Raw genomic sequence first — 14,890 nt, forward strand, 5'->3', positions numbered from 1 at the left:
TCAATTGCCTACTCAGTCCGAAGTAGTGCCAATTAGAAAAAGCGTTAGATGTCGAGGAAAATATTGTTATTGCTGTTAATACAGGGATGTTTCGTCTTCTCATTTTTGCTCACCAAACGGACGGTATCTGGTTGCCCAGAGGTTTTTTGGACTAAGACCGGAAGTCGTGAGCTACTATAGCCATATGTACTCCCAACGGCATGGCAATCAGAGAACTTTTCTCTGTTGCGTGAACTTCTACACACCTCACCGCCAGGGAAGCAAAGGAAGAGAAAGACCTCCACTCCTTTGAAAAGACCAGGTGAAGAATAACCAGATTTAGCTTGGAATTTCCAATTGGCGCCACATAGCCAAACGGAGAAACGACTGGGTCTACGCATCAGTAAAGAAGAAGATGAAATACAATCGATACAATTAAGCTCTGAAAATAATATAATTTGAAAGGTTTTCAGAACTAATTTTGCAGGAATGAATTCGATTAACCTAATTGTCGTAAAAGTATTACCACTAAATCAAGTGCGAATCTCCATGGCTCAGCGTATGCCATGAATAGCACTTTCAATATTGACTTCTAAAGTTTGTTATATAAGATCAATTATTTAAGACCAATTACTTGAAATAACCCCACAATAAGTAGATTAAAGGTGTTATGTCATAACTTCTTGGAGGCCATTCAATGTCACAATTTCTTTAAATTAACGAATCTCCAAACTTTTCTCGAAATAATTCGGTTATTGCACAGGGTGCATGGAACGTACCCCACTCTTGTTAGAACCAGATGTAGTCAAGATCAACTTTTTCTAATTCCGGCTATAAAAAGATGGTTCTCAACGATCTATACCGCTCTCAATTGACAGTAGCGGTGTTACAAGCTTCATTTCGAAAGAAGTACAAGCCGATGTTTCCACCGTACCAAAAACCACACAAAACTGCCCATTTAGGTGAATGTAATAGTTGTTCATGAATAACTTGTAGATTTTCTTCGCACCAAAATCGACAGTTTTGTTCTTTTACCCCATCACTTATACGACAGTGAGCCTCATCGGAGAACATAATTTCTTAAAAATTTCGTTATCGTTTTCAACTTTTTCCAAGACAAAGTCAGCAAATTCACGTCATCTAGTGGCTTCAGTTCTTGATTGAGAAGACGGTATCTGGTTGCCCAGATTGCATCCATATGCAAGCCCATATTCCTTCTCAAAATGTGGTTGTGGCTTGAGACAGTACCAATTCTTAGGAACGTCTTCGAATCGATAAATTGTGGTCTTCAATAGCAATTGCCTGAACGACAGAAATATTTTCGAGCTGTTTTTGTCTTATTGGCCCTTGAGCATGTAAAGAAATTGGACGCTTAAATGGACGATAATTAGTGCCATAAAATGGCACTAGCGCACGAAATGTAGCTATTGGAAAACGATTATTTTGAAAATAAAATTGAATAATTTTTGCGTATTTTTTTCCATGATGAAATTGCAAACATTACGGAATTCATTAAAAAAAAATGTATGCATATATGTATCATGTAGCACTATGCTGCACTCCGTTAACCATTGTAGTGTAACCAGATGCGGGCATCTTTCGAGATAAGAAGAGGGATTGTACTCCGTTGCAACAACGCTTGCCCACACACATCGACAGTGACTCACTGAGAGCGTGGTTAGAAGGTCATTCACCTTATTGTGTGGACCTGTGGCACCAAAATTTTGCTATCAGTTTCTGTATAAGGCAAACGATTTTGATTTTTGTGGTGTTCAACTTGTCTAGTTTTGTTTTTTCAATACGAAAGAGAGTTCCAGACTATTATGTATGTATAACACTATGTACCACACTCAATTAGTTTTAATGATACAAACAACCCTTGGCTTTTTTACTCTGTGCAAAGTGTTGCAACATATTCTAACGAGATATTTAACTCAACATTTTTCAGTATCGATATTTTATCGATTACTTATAAATATATTGTTTTTTTTCGTACGCATAATTTTACCACCACTATAGGTTTATTACGGCAGCTGCTTTCAATATTTGCGGTTTTAAAAATATTTTTGATAAGAAATTAAATTATGATTTATTTGGTCTAATCTGCTTCAGTTTGCGATTTAGAATTTAGTATTTCAGAAAGTGCAAGTGAGTTAGTCTGCAAAACTTAGTTATTGAATCGAAAATATAAAAATAATATCAGAGGGAAAAATTAAATTTAAAATAAATAAAATTATTAAATATGTGTTTAATATACGCCTTAATAGCAAATTTACTGATTTTAAGCAACACATTCCTGATTGCGCAGACTTCCCTGCCTGAGCCTAGAATATATTCCAATAATTCGGAATACTTTCGGGATTGCCCCACGGATGAAGAAATTTCGTGTAAATGTGATGTCGACGTTTACTGCAAACCTGTCGATAACTTTCGCTATTTTTCTATTAATTTCGCTCCAATAGGTCCAGAACTGCAAATAAATTGTCTCAGGGAAAAGAAAAATATTGATTTTTTACTCGAGCATAAATTTCAGTCAATTCTTCTTAAAACACATTACATCAACGTGAAGAATTGTAAAGATTTTACCCCCGAAAAACATATGGGTGCCCAAGTATGGCAAATTCAGAAATATATATATACCTATCCACAGAAAAAATTAACGCTATTGTATAATAGAGACATTGTTACAATGTCTTTTGACAAATTTTACTTTGAGGAAGTAAATAATCTTGAATTAATTATAAAATCATCACGGGACAGTTATGATGTCCCTAAGGATGTATTTTCTGAGCACAACCATTTGCAAGCGCTTAGCGTAAAAAATCTATATCAGAACACGACGCTGCAAAACTTAACTCGAGAGCATTTTCAAAATCTTGTTGCACTTAGGCAACTTGACTTAGCCGAGAATAATATGAAAATTTTGGACGAAAATGTCTTTGCAACATTTACGCATTTGAATTTTCTAAACTTGAGCCACAATGGCATCGTAGAGTTATTTCCAAATCAATTTGCTAAACTGGATAAACTGATAATACTGGATCTCAGCTACAATTCCTTGACATATTTAAGGCCTGAAGTTTTCGAGCAAATCCCTTTGTTATGGCAATTAAAACTCAGAGGCAATCAATTGCACGACACCAAAAATATTATAAAAATTATTAAACCGTTGAATTTTCTACATAGGCTAGACTTAAGCGATAATAAACTGCGAACGATTTGGGGTAAGGAGAGTTACGCCAATGCCCCAGTTACATTGGCTACAAATTTACATAACAGCAATATGCCAATGACCTTGGCTTTAGCAGAAAGTCTGAATTATATCAGCACTTTGCAACCGAACGAGTACCATGAAAGCAAGCGTAATTTAAAATTAATAAATTTAAGTCGCAATCTTCTGAGTGGGTTTAATATGGATTGGATTTTTGAAATCGGTATTACATGCCCTTTCAAAATTAACTTAGAACAAAATTTGATTAAACACGTATATGCTTTATCAAATTTGCTCAGTATTACTCACCGCTGTAAAGGCGAAATCAAAATGACTAGCAACCATATCGAATGCGATTGTAACCTAGCATGGATTTACGATTATAACTATCGCTGGTTTTTTAGCGATCTGCAGTGTAAAGAGAAGTCAACCAATCTACTAACGAATTTCACACAGCTTCGACGACACGAGCTGTGTGCTTGGCAACCGGTGCAATGCCCCAGAAAATGTGTGTGTTTCACAAAGTCTAAATTGCTGCACATCAATTGCACAGGCGCACAACTCAGCGCTATGAAAGTGCTGCCACGTCCCGAGCAAGTATTGCTCACGACTTCGTTACTGGATATTAGCAATAATCGTCACACTGTTCTGCCGCTAAGAACCACGTTCGGCTACGCCAACGTTTCACAGCTCTACGCCGCGAACAATCAAATCACCAACATAAGTCTCTTGGAACTTCCGACTGATTTGACGGTTTTGGATCTGCGAAATAATCGCTTAAAATCGTTATGTGCTGATTTTTTGCGTGTATTTCTCAATGAGAGCACGAAACTACAGCTTCTATATCTCAGTGCAAACCCTTGGATTTGCGACTGTGCTTCGCACAAGCTCCTTTACACAGTACGTGCACATCGTCACCGCATACCCGATGTCGAACAGTTACGCTGTGATAACAAACCGAATGTTACTCTCCTAACAGCAAGCCTGAGCGAATTGTGTCAAGTTGAAGACAACGTTAAACGGTATCAGTACGTGATTGCAGCTATCACAACTGCAGCGTTAATCATCATTATTTTCCTTCTTATTATTGTATTCTTCTTTAAATATAATTTGCAAGTTAAAATCTGGTTATATGGTCACAAAATATTGCGTTGTTGCGTTCGAGAGTACGAGCTGGATGAGAATAAAATGTTCGATGCATTCATCTCCTATGCACACCAAGAGGCTGACTTTGTCAACCACATATTACTGCCACAACTCGAGCAGGGCGAACCACCATTTCGTGTATGTACGCACGAACGCAATTGGCTAGCTGGCGCTTATATACCGGAACAAATCATGGAATCGGTCGAACAGTCGCGACGCACGATCATTGTGCTCTCGCAGCACTTCATCGAATCTGAATGGGCGCGCATGGAGTTTCGAACAGCGCATCAGTGCTCCTTGAACGAAGGTCGTGCGCGCATAATTATGATTAAATACGGTGAAATTATCAACAGTGAGCTATTGGATAAGGAATTGAAGGCATATTTGGATATGAACACATACTTGGATTGGCAAGATGCTAGATTCTGTGACAAACTACGCTATGCCATGCCACATAAAGTGGGTAGAAAACCGAACACTGATATGCTTGAAGTTAATGGCAGATTCTACGTTATGGGGCAGTTTGAGATGAATCGTTTGCGTGATGAGAACGCTTAAATTGGTCGGAGGTAGAGCTCTTGATGAGATAGTTAGTTGAACAAGAAGGCAAGTTTTATACTTAAAATCTACATATATAATATATTTTGTAGAAGTATATTATGTTTAATTTCAGATGCTTACAAAATATTTTTCCTCTCTTCTTTCTAACATGTCAGAAAGAGAATCGTGGTCAACGAGTTGATTCATGGTAACGTACTCCATATCTAGTGCAGTCATTTATATAAACGTGTATAACCGGAGATGGAAGCTGAGGAAATAACTCCAGGAGTTTCCAAAATTTTATATTATATTAAAAACTGTTGTGAGTCAATTCAACATGCCTTTTACGAATAAATCGAATGTATTGCAATCAAATTTGAAATCTTATAATTTTATGTATATTATAAGTCGTATAAGAGTACTTATTTAGTTGCATTACGACATTTTGAAATTTGAATATTATTTTAAACGGTATGAGCTTAAGTGAAATATATGTGACATAAACTCGAAAATATCAATCAAAATAATGAATTCCCAATTTCATTCTGCAATGAAAATCTCTATATCTCTATATAATTACTCTGTAACGTTTGTTGTAGCAGTAAAAATACTAGTTCGAAATTTAGCTTCATTCAATCCGACTACAGAATGGCAACACTACCTTCGTTATTCGGGCGCTCAAAGTAAGTCATGTAGTGTCTAACCTCACTAGCAATAGCATAAGCGCACTTCGATATAGAGTCGCTGGGGACTGTAAAGCTGATGAGCTCGCAACAAAGGGCATTTTAACCCCAATCAAATTGGACTGGGTCGATGCTCCGTTTAGTGAATTAATATTAGCCTACATACACAAATTTATAGTAGTTTTAAGGGCTTTTCTAAGTTAACTTTTGAAAATTGTTTAAAAACTAAACTTGCTCTAGATTTAAGCATATTATTGTTAAGCGTATTTTGTTGTGTTTAGAGGCAAACACAAATATAATATATATTGAACAAGAGACAGTTTTACTCAGCACTTCAATATTAACGTAATACTCTGCCAAGCGAGCGATCAATACAGGGTTTGCCCGGAAAGTAATAAGACTTCGGATCGTACGCGCACCGACCGGATTCGGTAAAAGACGCTCCTAGGTAACGACGGAGCGGCAGGTCAGTTGTCTCCGAGCACCTAGAGAGTCACGACAAACATTTTCGCGTGACGTGTTTCTGTGAGTTGTGGAATCCGAAAATTCAGCGTTCGTTAGAGTAGAGGTACACGATTAAATTCTGTATGAAACTCGGTAAAACTGCGACAGAAACGTTTGATATGATTAAGCAGGCTTTCGCAGATATTGCTTTAGAAAAAAGTGGTGTGTTTCGGTGGCACCAGGCATTTTTGGAGGAATGGGAAGAGGTCGCTGATGAAGACCTCGTAGGAAGAGCACTTGAACATGCGCAAGGTGTGCGCGAAGATGGTCCCAAAAGTGCTCACTGACGACCAGAAATTGCTGGGAGTGGAAGTGTGGCAAGAAAATTTGAACTTGTGTGAGAGCGAGCCTCAATTTTTGAATAACGTAATCACAGGTGACGAGTCATGGATCTTTGAGTATGACCCTGAGACGACCCTGAGATGACCCTGAGATGAAGTTATTCCGGAGAATGCCTTCCATGACACCTTCCATGGTTGTAAATCGCACTGGCAGCTGTGTATTAACTATTGGTTCAATAAAATTTTTTAAATAGACTCAGTCCTATTACTTTCCGGACAAACCCAGTATAACGAGATTTTGGGTATACCAAATGTTCCCAAGCAATGCTCTCTAGATTTTTTATGTAATTTTTATGCATTTTCAATTCAATCCATTTTGAATACAATATCCGCTTCGAATATATATATATATATATATTATATTCTTGTAATAAGTAAATGTAACAAGTAAGGAAGGGCTAAGTTCGGATGGAACCAAACATATTATAAACTTGCAATTTGCAAAAACCAAATCCAGGGAAATACTTTAAGGTGCAAAACGACAACCACAGGATCTACATCCAAGCAATTTTATATATATTATACATATATTATATACTAGCTGACCCCGCAGCCGTGGTCCTGTGTGAAATTATGTGTTTTGAAATGAAAAGAAATTTGAATTTATCATTTCATTTTTTTTTTTTTTTCAATGTATCGCAGCTTCATAAACAACACAGAATAGATGGTTTTGCAACTCGTGAGCACGCAACTTATACGAGTATCTGACCGTGTGAAAAACATAGCATTTCCAAATGTATGACACACACGACTATCCTTGTGACCTGTTTATTGTCATCTCAAATGTAATTTTCACTGAAAACAGAATACATTTGAACTGAAACGGCAAATCGTTAGAACTCAAAAGAATTCGTCGAATCAAGCATTCTGCCCCTTTGTATTCGACAGCTGCGTCACAACCTGTCGGGTTCTATTACACAGTTTCGCCCCATGAAGATTGCGAAAAATAATAACGACAGATCCAACTTCGAGGCGCAAATGTAGCAGTGGCATACCAAGCCTCTGCAAAGAATTTAGAAATTCCACTGTATAATTAACGGCATCGTCTTCATTGTCAAGACGATCGATCGATTTGCATGAGCGTAAGTCCGAACATTCGAGATGAGTTTATCTTTCGTGAATTGATAAACAACAGATGAAATTGATATCAAACCACCGGAAGTATCAACCGGAATCGACCGATTTCCAATCTTTAGCGAATACGATGTAAAAAGTCTTCGGCAATGTCATTTTTGTTCGTATCCCATAATCGACACGAAAAGTGTACGAACTTCAGTGCCATGCGAAGTAGTGATTGTCATGTTCCAGCAATTGTAATTGCTTGCATGCTTCCCAAAAATTGACACACACTCTACCATTCACAGTGCGCATTGACTCAAATGAAATTGAACCACGTACATTTATCAATAGCAACCGAAGGTATTAGAAATCGTCGTTTTTCGGGTGGATTATGTAAATTCGTAATAAGGAATTAGTTGAGAACATACCTGGATGTCCATCTACTGGTTGGCGCTGTTTTCTGCGTAACTATTTCTTCGACGATGCATTCCATGTATAATATCAAGGTATTTCCGAATAGAGCAATGTTCTCGCAAACGGATCGCTGTCGAAAGTTGAGAAAAACTCGTCAATGTTAATTTTGTTGCTGAAGGTTTTCCACTGTATTTTCTGTGTTGAAATACACTCTTTGGCCATTCCCCAAATTAACTGCGACACGCACAAGAGTCAAAAAACTTTCATGAATTGCAAAAGGAAATATCTTACAAAACGCTACATTGCAGTACACGTATCGACCCATTTGATATTTTCTGATCTCATCTCGTTCAAGGTCAATAACTGCCATGTTGCTTTTTTGGTAATGGAGCTGCAAGCGTATTTGATCGATTTCACCAATACTCAACATTGATATGAGTTTTGAATGTGAATTAGACATTAGTGGTGAATATAGTACGATCCATGTGTTGTCAACTTCGATATTCACTCTTCTAAATTGAATGCTGAATTTTTTGCCATTGGCGTCTGGTGAGCGACGCCGATAGAGTGGATATCCATCATTTCCAGTTTGTGTTTCCTAAACCTATCCGTAGTATTTCGTGCATTTATTGTCAGACATACAAACCGAAAAGGATTGTAGTGTCCGCAAAGTCCATGAACCATATTGGTTCAACAATTTGAATAATACTGGATCTTCCTCTGGGTCAGAAATTTCTGCAGAAATGATTTCATTAATTTGATCTGGCATCTAACAGCACCATATATACATACGTTGCTTCAAGATAAAGTCCATCAAACATCGCAGCTGTTGTTTGAAAAGTCGTGCTGTGACATCGTGATGATCGCTTGCTGATTGACCGCGGTCCATAATTCCACACGTATGTCATCGCATCCTGAGAATACTCTATAATGTTCCTCAGGCTGCCAATGTATGATGATGCCAAAAAGAACGCTCACCGATATTAGCGCGACCTCTTCGTGGCATCGTAACAAATTTCAATCTGTAATTGAGCACTTTGTGTGAAACACACATAATGTTTTCACCGAATAATTTCCAATATTTATACTCTCGCAACAAAGTTGCTAAAGAGAGTATTATAGTTTTGTTCACATAACGGTTGTTTGTAAGTCCTAAAACTAAAAGAGTCAGATATAGGGTTATATATACCAAAGTGATCAGGGTGACGAGTAGAGTTGAAATCCGGATGTCTGTCTGTCCGTCCGTCCGTCTGTCCGTCCGTCCGTCCGTGCAAGCTGTAACTTGAGTAAAAATTGAGATATCATAATGAAACTTGGTACACGCATTTCTTGGCTCCATAAGAAGGTTAAGTTCGAAGATGGGCAAAATCGGTCCACTGCCACGCCCACAAAATGGCGGAAACCGAAAACCTATAAAATGTCATAACTAAGCCATAAATAAAGATATTAAAGTGAAATTTGGCACAAAGGATCACATTAGGGAGGAGCATATTTGGAAGTATTTTTTTTGGAAAAGTGGGCGTGGCCCCGCCCCCTATTAAGTTTTTTGTACATATCTCGAAAACTGCTATAGCTATGTCAACCAAACTCTACATAATCGTTTCCTTCTGACATTTCCATATACAGTTTAAAAATGGAAGAAATCGGATAATAACCACGCCCACCTCCCATACAAAGGTTATGTTGAAAATCACTAAAAGTGCGTCAACCGACTAACAAAAAACGTCAGAAACACAAAATTTTACGGAAGAAATGACAGAAGGAAGCTGCACCCAGACTTTTTGTAAAAATTGAAAATGGGCGTGTCGTCGCCCACTTATGGACCAAAAACCATATCTCAGGAACTCCTCGACCGATTTCAATGAAATTCGGTATATAATATTTCCTTAACACTCTGATGACATGTACGAAATATGGGTGAAATCGGTTCACAACCACGCCTTCTTCCAAATACGGTATTTGAGCTGAGGTATCCCTTGTGGAAAAATTGTCGTGATCGGACTATAACTTTTCAAGGTCCCTGATATCGAACACGAAGAACTCAGTGCCTAACCTAACCTAACCTATTTTTTCACCGAAAATATCGGTAAATCTCCCAGAATTTATTTGTAATTAATTTTACAGCAAAATAAAAAAATATGTAAATGACGGATAATGAAATCTCGATTATCACTTTATCATGCGAGAGTATAAAATGTTCGGTGACACCCGAACTTAGCCCTTCCTTACTTGTTTTTTTTGTTTTTCTTGAATAGCCGTAATAAAGAAAACAAACGACAAATTTGAACGATTGAAATAAATGAAAACGAAACAAAAAAAATTGGAAAACAGTTTTTGCTTTTTGGAATAGTCAAATTTTCCGACTTTTGCTCAGAAAAAGTATACGGTTTTTTTATTTCTAAACTTTCCCCGATTTACAGCGAACAACCTCTGAAAATTTCATCAAGATCGGTTCTGCCGTTCTCGAGCGTTCGTTTGTATGGGAAAAAGAAAAGGGCCTTTTTTAGGGGTTTTCCGGTGTTTGTAACTCAACAAAGTTTTATCATTCCTTACCTCTGGTGGGGGGAAATGAAAAGACCTTCATTGAGTGGGAATTTATTCATTCTGATTTTTATACTCTCGCAACAAAGTTGCTAAAGAGAGTATTATAGTTTTGTTCACATAACGGTTGTTTGTAAGTCCTAAAACTAAAAGAGTTAGATATAGGGTTATATATACCAAAGTGATCAGGGTGACGAGTAGAGTTGAAATCCGGATGTCTGTCTGTCCGTCCGTCCGTCTGTCCGTCCGTCCGTCCGTCCGTCCGTGCAAGCTGTAACTTGAGTAAAAATTGAGATATCATGATGAAACTTGGTACACGCATTTCTTGGCTCCATAAAAAGGTTAAGTTCGAAGATGGGCAAAATCGGTCCACTGCCACGCCCACAAAATGGCGGAAACCGAAAACCTATAAAAAGTCATAACTAAGCCATAAATAAAGATATTAAAATGAAATTTGGCACAAAGGATCACATTAGGGAGGGGCATATTTGGACGTAATTTTTTTGGAAAAGTGGGCGTGGCCCCGCCCCCTACTAAGTTTTTTGTATATATCTCGGAAATTACCATAGCCATGTCACCCAAACTCTATGGAGTCGTTTCTTTCAGGTAGTTCCATATATAGTTCAAAAATGGAAGAAATCGGATAATAACCACGCCCACCTCCCATACAAAGGTTATGTTGAAAATCACTAAAAGTGCGTTAAGCGACTAACAAAAAACGTCAGAAACACAAAATTTTACAGAAGAAATAGCAGAAGGAAGCTGCACCCAGGCTTTTTTTAAAAATTGAAAATGGGCGTGGCGTCGCCCACTTATGGACCAAAAACCATATCTCAGGAACTACTCGACAGATTTCAATGAAATTCGGTATATAATAGTCTCTTAACATATAACGGGTGATTTTTTTGAGGTTAGGATTTTCATGCATTAGTATTTGACAGATCACGCGATGAGGCTCATTTCTGGTTGAATGGCTACGTAAATAAGAAAAAATTGCCGCATTTGGGGTGAAGAGCAACCAGAAGCCGTTCAAGAACTGCCCATGCATCCCGAAAAATGCACTGTTTGGTGTGGTTTGTACGCTGGTGGAATCATTGGACCGTATTTTTTCAAAGATGCTGTTGGACGCAACGTTACGGTGAATGGCGATCGCTATCGTTCGATGCTAACAAACTTTTTGTTGCCAAAAATGGAAGAACTGAACTTGGTTGACATGTGGTTTCAACAAGATGGCGCTACATGCCACACAGCTCGCGATTCTATGGCCATTTTGAGGGAAAACTTCGGACAACAATTCATCTCAAGAAATGGACCCGTAAGTTGGCCACCAAGATCATGCGATTTAACGCCTTTAGACTATTTTTTGTGGGGCTACGTCAAGTCTAAAGTCTACAGAAATAAGCCAGCAACTATTCCAGCTTTGGAAGACAACATTTCCGAAGAAATTCGGGCTATTCCGGCCGAAATGCTCGAAAAAGTTGCCCAAAATTGGACTTTCCGAATGAACCACCTAAGACGCAGCCGCGGTCAACATTTAAATGAAATTATCTTCAAAAAGTAAATGTCATGAACCAATCTAACGTTTCAAATAAAGAACCGATGAGATTTTGCAAATTTTATGCGTTTTTTTTTTAAAAAAAGTTATCAAGCTCTTAAAGAATCACCCTTTATATGACATATACGAAATATGGGGGAAATCGGTTCACAACCACGCTTTTTTCCAATATAACGCTATTTTGAATTCCATCTGATGCCTTCTCTGTATAATACAATATATGTATACAACAGGAACCAAAATAAAAAAAAATATGTAAATGACGGATAATGAAATCTCAATTATCACTTTATCATGCGAGAGTATAAAATGTTCGGTGACACCCGAACTTAGCCCTTCCTTACTTGTTATTAAGTATTTTCTATGCTTATATACAAATTTTAAAACTATCTTAAATAACTAAATATATGTGTATGTGTGTATGTTAGTATGTGTTGCAGCATATTGTTTATTGCTGCTTAACATGTTTTATGCTGCATGGGGTTGTTTTTATACTCTCGCAACAAAGTTGCTAAAGAGAGTATTATAGTTTTGTTAACATAACGGTTGTTTGTAAGTCCTAAAACTAAAAGAGTCAGATATAGGGTTATATATACCAAAGTGATCAGGGTGACGAGTTGAGGTGAAATCCGGATGTCTGTCTGTCCGTCCGTCCGTCTGTCCGTCCGTCTGTGCAAGCTGTAACTTGAGTAAAAATTGAGATATCATGATGAAACTTAGTACACGTATTTCTTGGCTCCATAAGAAAGTCAAGTTCGAAGATGGGCAAAATCGGTCCACTGCCACGCCCACAAAATGGCGGAAACCGAAAACATATAAAGTGTCATAACTAAGCCATAAATGAAGATATTAAAGTGAAATTTGACACAAGGGATCGCATTAGGGAGGAGCATATTTGGAAGTAATTTTTTTGGAAAAGTGGTCGTGGCCCCGCCCCCTACTAAGTTTTTTGAACATATCTCGGAAACGACTATAGGTATGTCAACCAAACTCTACAGAATCGTTTCCTTCAGGCATTTCCATATACAGTTCAAAAATGGAAGAAATCGGATAATAACCACGCCCACCTCTCATACAAAGGTTATGTTGAAAATCACTAAAAGTGCGTTAACCGGCTAACAAAAAACGTCAGAAACACAAAATTTTACGGAAAAATGGCAGAAGGAAGCTTCACCCAGGCTTTTTTTAAAAATTAAAAATAGGCGTGGCGTCGCCCACTTATGGACCAAAAACCATAACTCAGGAACTACTCGACCGATTTCAATGAAGTTCGGTATATAATATTTTTTTAACACCTTGATGACATATACTAAATATGGGCGAAATCGGTTCTCAACCACGCCTTCTTCCAATATAACGCTATTTTGAATTCCATCTGATGCCTTCTCTGTGTAATATATACATTAGAAACCAATAAATAAAACTTTACTCAAATATGGTATGTGAGCTGAGGTATCCCTTGTGGAAAAATTATTGTGAACGGACTATAACTTTTCAAGGTCCCTGATATCGAACACGAAGAACTCTGTGCCCAACCTAACCTAACCTAATTTTTCACCGAAAATATCGGTAAATCTCTCAGAATTTAATTCTAATTAATTTTACAGCAAAATAAAAAAATATGTAAATGACGGATAATGAAATCTCGATTATCACTTTATCGTGCGAGAGTATAAAATGTTCGGTGACACCCGAACTTAGCCCTTCCTTACTTGTTAAGTGTACAATTTAATACATGTGTGTGTGTTATCTCTTCTGTAAATTTATGATTTGTGTCCCATGCATTTTTATTATTATTACGTATAGATGTGCATTGCATGTAAATGCACACGCGAGCCTGTATGTATGTATGTATGTATGTATATTAATATATACATAAATAGATATTTCTATTTAGTCGAATTTCGGCTTTGCTGATAAGTAAGCATGTTCAATGATATTTGAACATCCGGCAATTATTCGAATATTTCTCGCCGTAAAAACCATCCTTGAACTTCAACGAACATTAAAAAAAGAATTAGCCGAATTGGCCCAGGCGTTGTTGAGCACTTAGCAACACATTTTGCAATTCATTTTATATATACTTATAAGATAATTCATACACTGACAGACCCATAAAGTTTGTTAGAAAAACGAAAATCAGTACATATAGTATATTGCTCATTTGCTGCAAGACCGGCATAAGTCAAAAAAATCGATTCTCCAGAAAACGCGATTAAAGTTTTCAACTGACTACAACCTTACACGGTGACTCCAACCATACACCTCTTCTCAAGCGGAGCATATAAGAGGTATTCATATGAATTTTTCACTCAACATGAAGTATGATATAACGAACAGTCAAAATCACGTTTTTTGATTTATGCCGGTCTTGCAGCAAATGAGCGATATGTAGTACATGGGATTTAGAATAGTATGAAAATCTTGATATTAGTTATATAGGGGCTAAGGAAAGTATTGTCTCTAATGAATCTGATTTTTACCATACTGACCATTATTAGAGAAGGATTATGCCTGAATTTCAATTACATATCTCAGAGGTACAATCTGTCAAGTAAGAGCGTGGTCGACTTTACCGACAGTTAACGAAAGATTTCGCTCTAATTCTTTCGCGAGGGAAGCTTTGTCCTCGATGCATTGTCAACAAAGGTTCAGTTGTCGTTGATCATTTGAAAGAGAATCACGTTAAACGCCATGAGTGCTAAGTACGCGTAAGCTGTGTTCCTTTGCATCCACCCAAATGGTCCCAAAATGTCGCAATCAGCGGCTGCGAAATATATGAAAATCTCGAAGGCATTTGTGCAGAAGTGGATACAGCGATATATAGTGGCTAAAAATGTCAATGATTTATCAGAACGTAGTTCGATAGGAAAAATGAACAAAAAAGATGAAAAAAGTTTAGTGAATCTGTTTTCGC

The 14,890-nt window shown here is 37.5% G+C and overlaps 1 protein-coding gene across 1 annotated transcript; it reads left to right on the forward strand.

The window, feature by feature from the left end:
• Positions 1 to 3,520: 3,520 nt before the first annotated feature.
• Positions 3,521 to 4,936, forward strand: LOC125776213 (protein toll-like). Its single transcript, XM_049447259.1, has one exon. The coding sequence runs from the start codon at positions 3,521 to 3,523 to the stop codon at positions 4,892 to 4,894; it is 1,374 nt and encodes a 457-aa protein (XP_049303216.1). The 3' UTR covers positions 4,895 to 4,936.
• Positions 4,937 to 14,890: the final 9,954 nt, after the last annotated feature.

This window comes from Bactrocera dorsalis, chromosome 1, assembly GCF_023373825.1.
Source record: "Bactrocera dorsalis isolate Fly_Bdor chromosome 1, ASM2337382v1, whole genome shotgun sequence".
NCBI classification, from domain to species: Eukaryota; Metazoa; Arthropoda; class Insecta; order Diptera; family Tephritidae; genus Bactrocera; species Bactrocera dorsalis.

Bases quoted from the DNA above. Each gene is read 5' to 3' on its own strand.
- LOC125776213 (XM_049447259.1), top strand. From the start codon at position 3,521: ATGACTAGCAACCATATCGAATGCGATTGTAACCTAGCATGGATTTAC.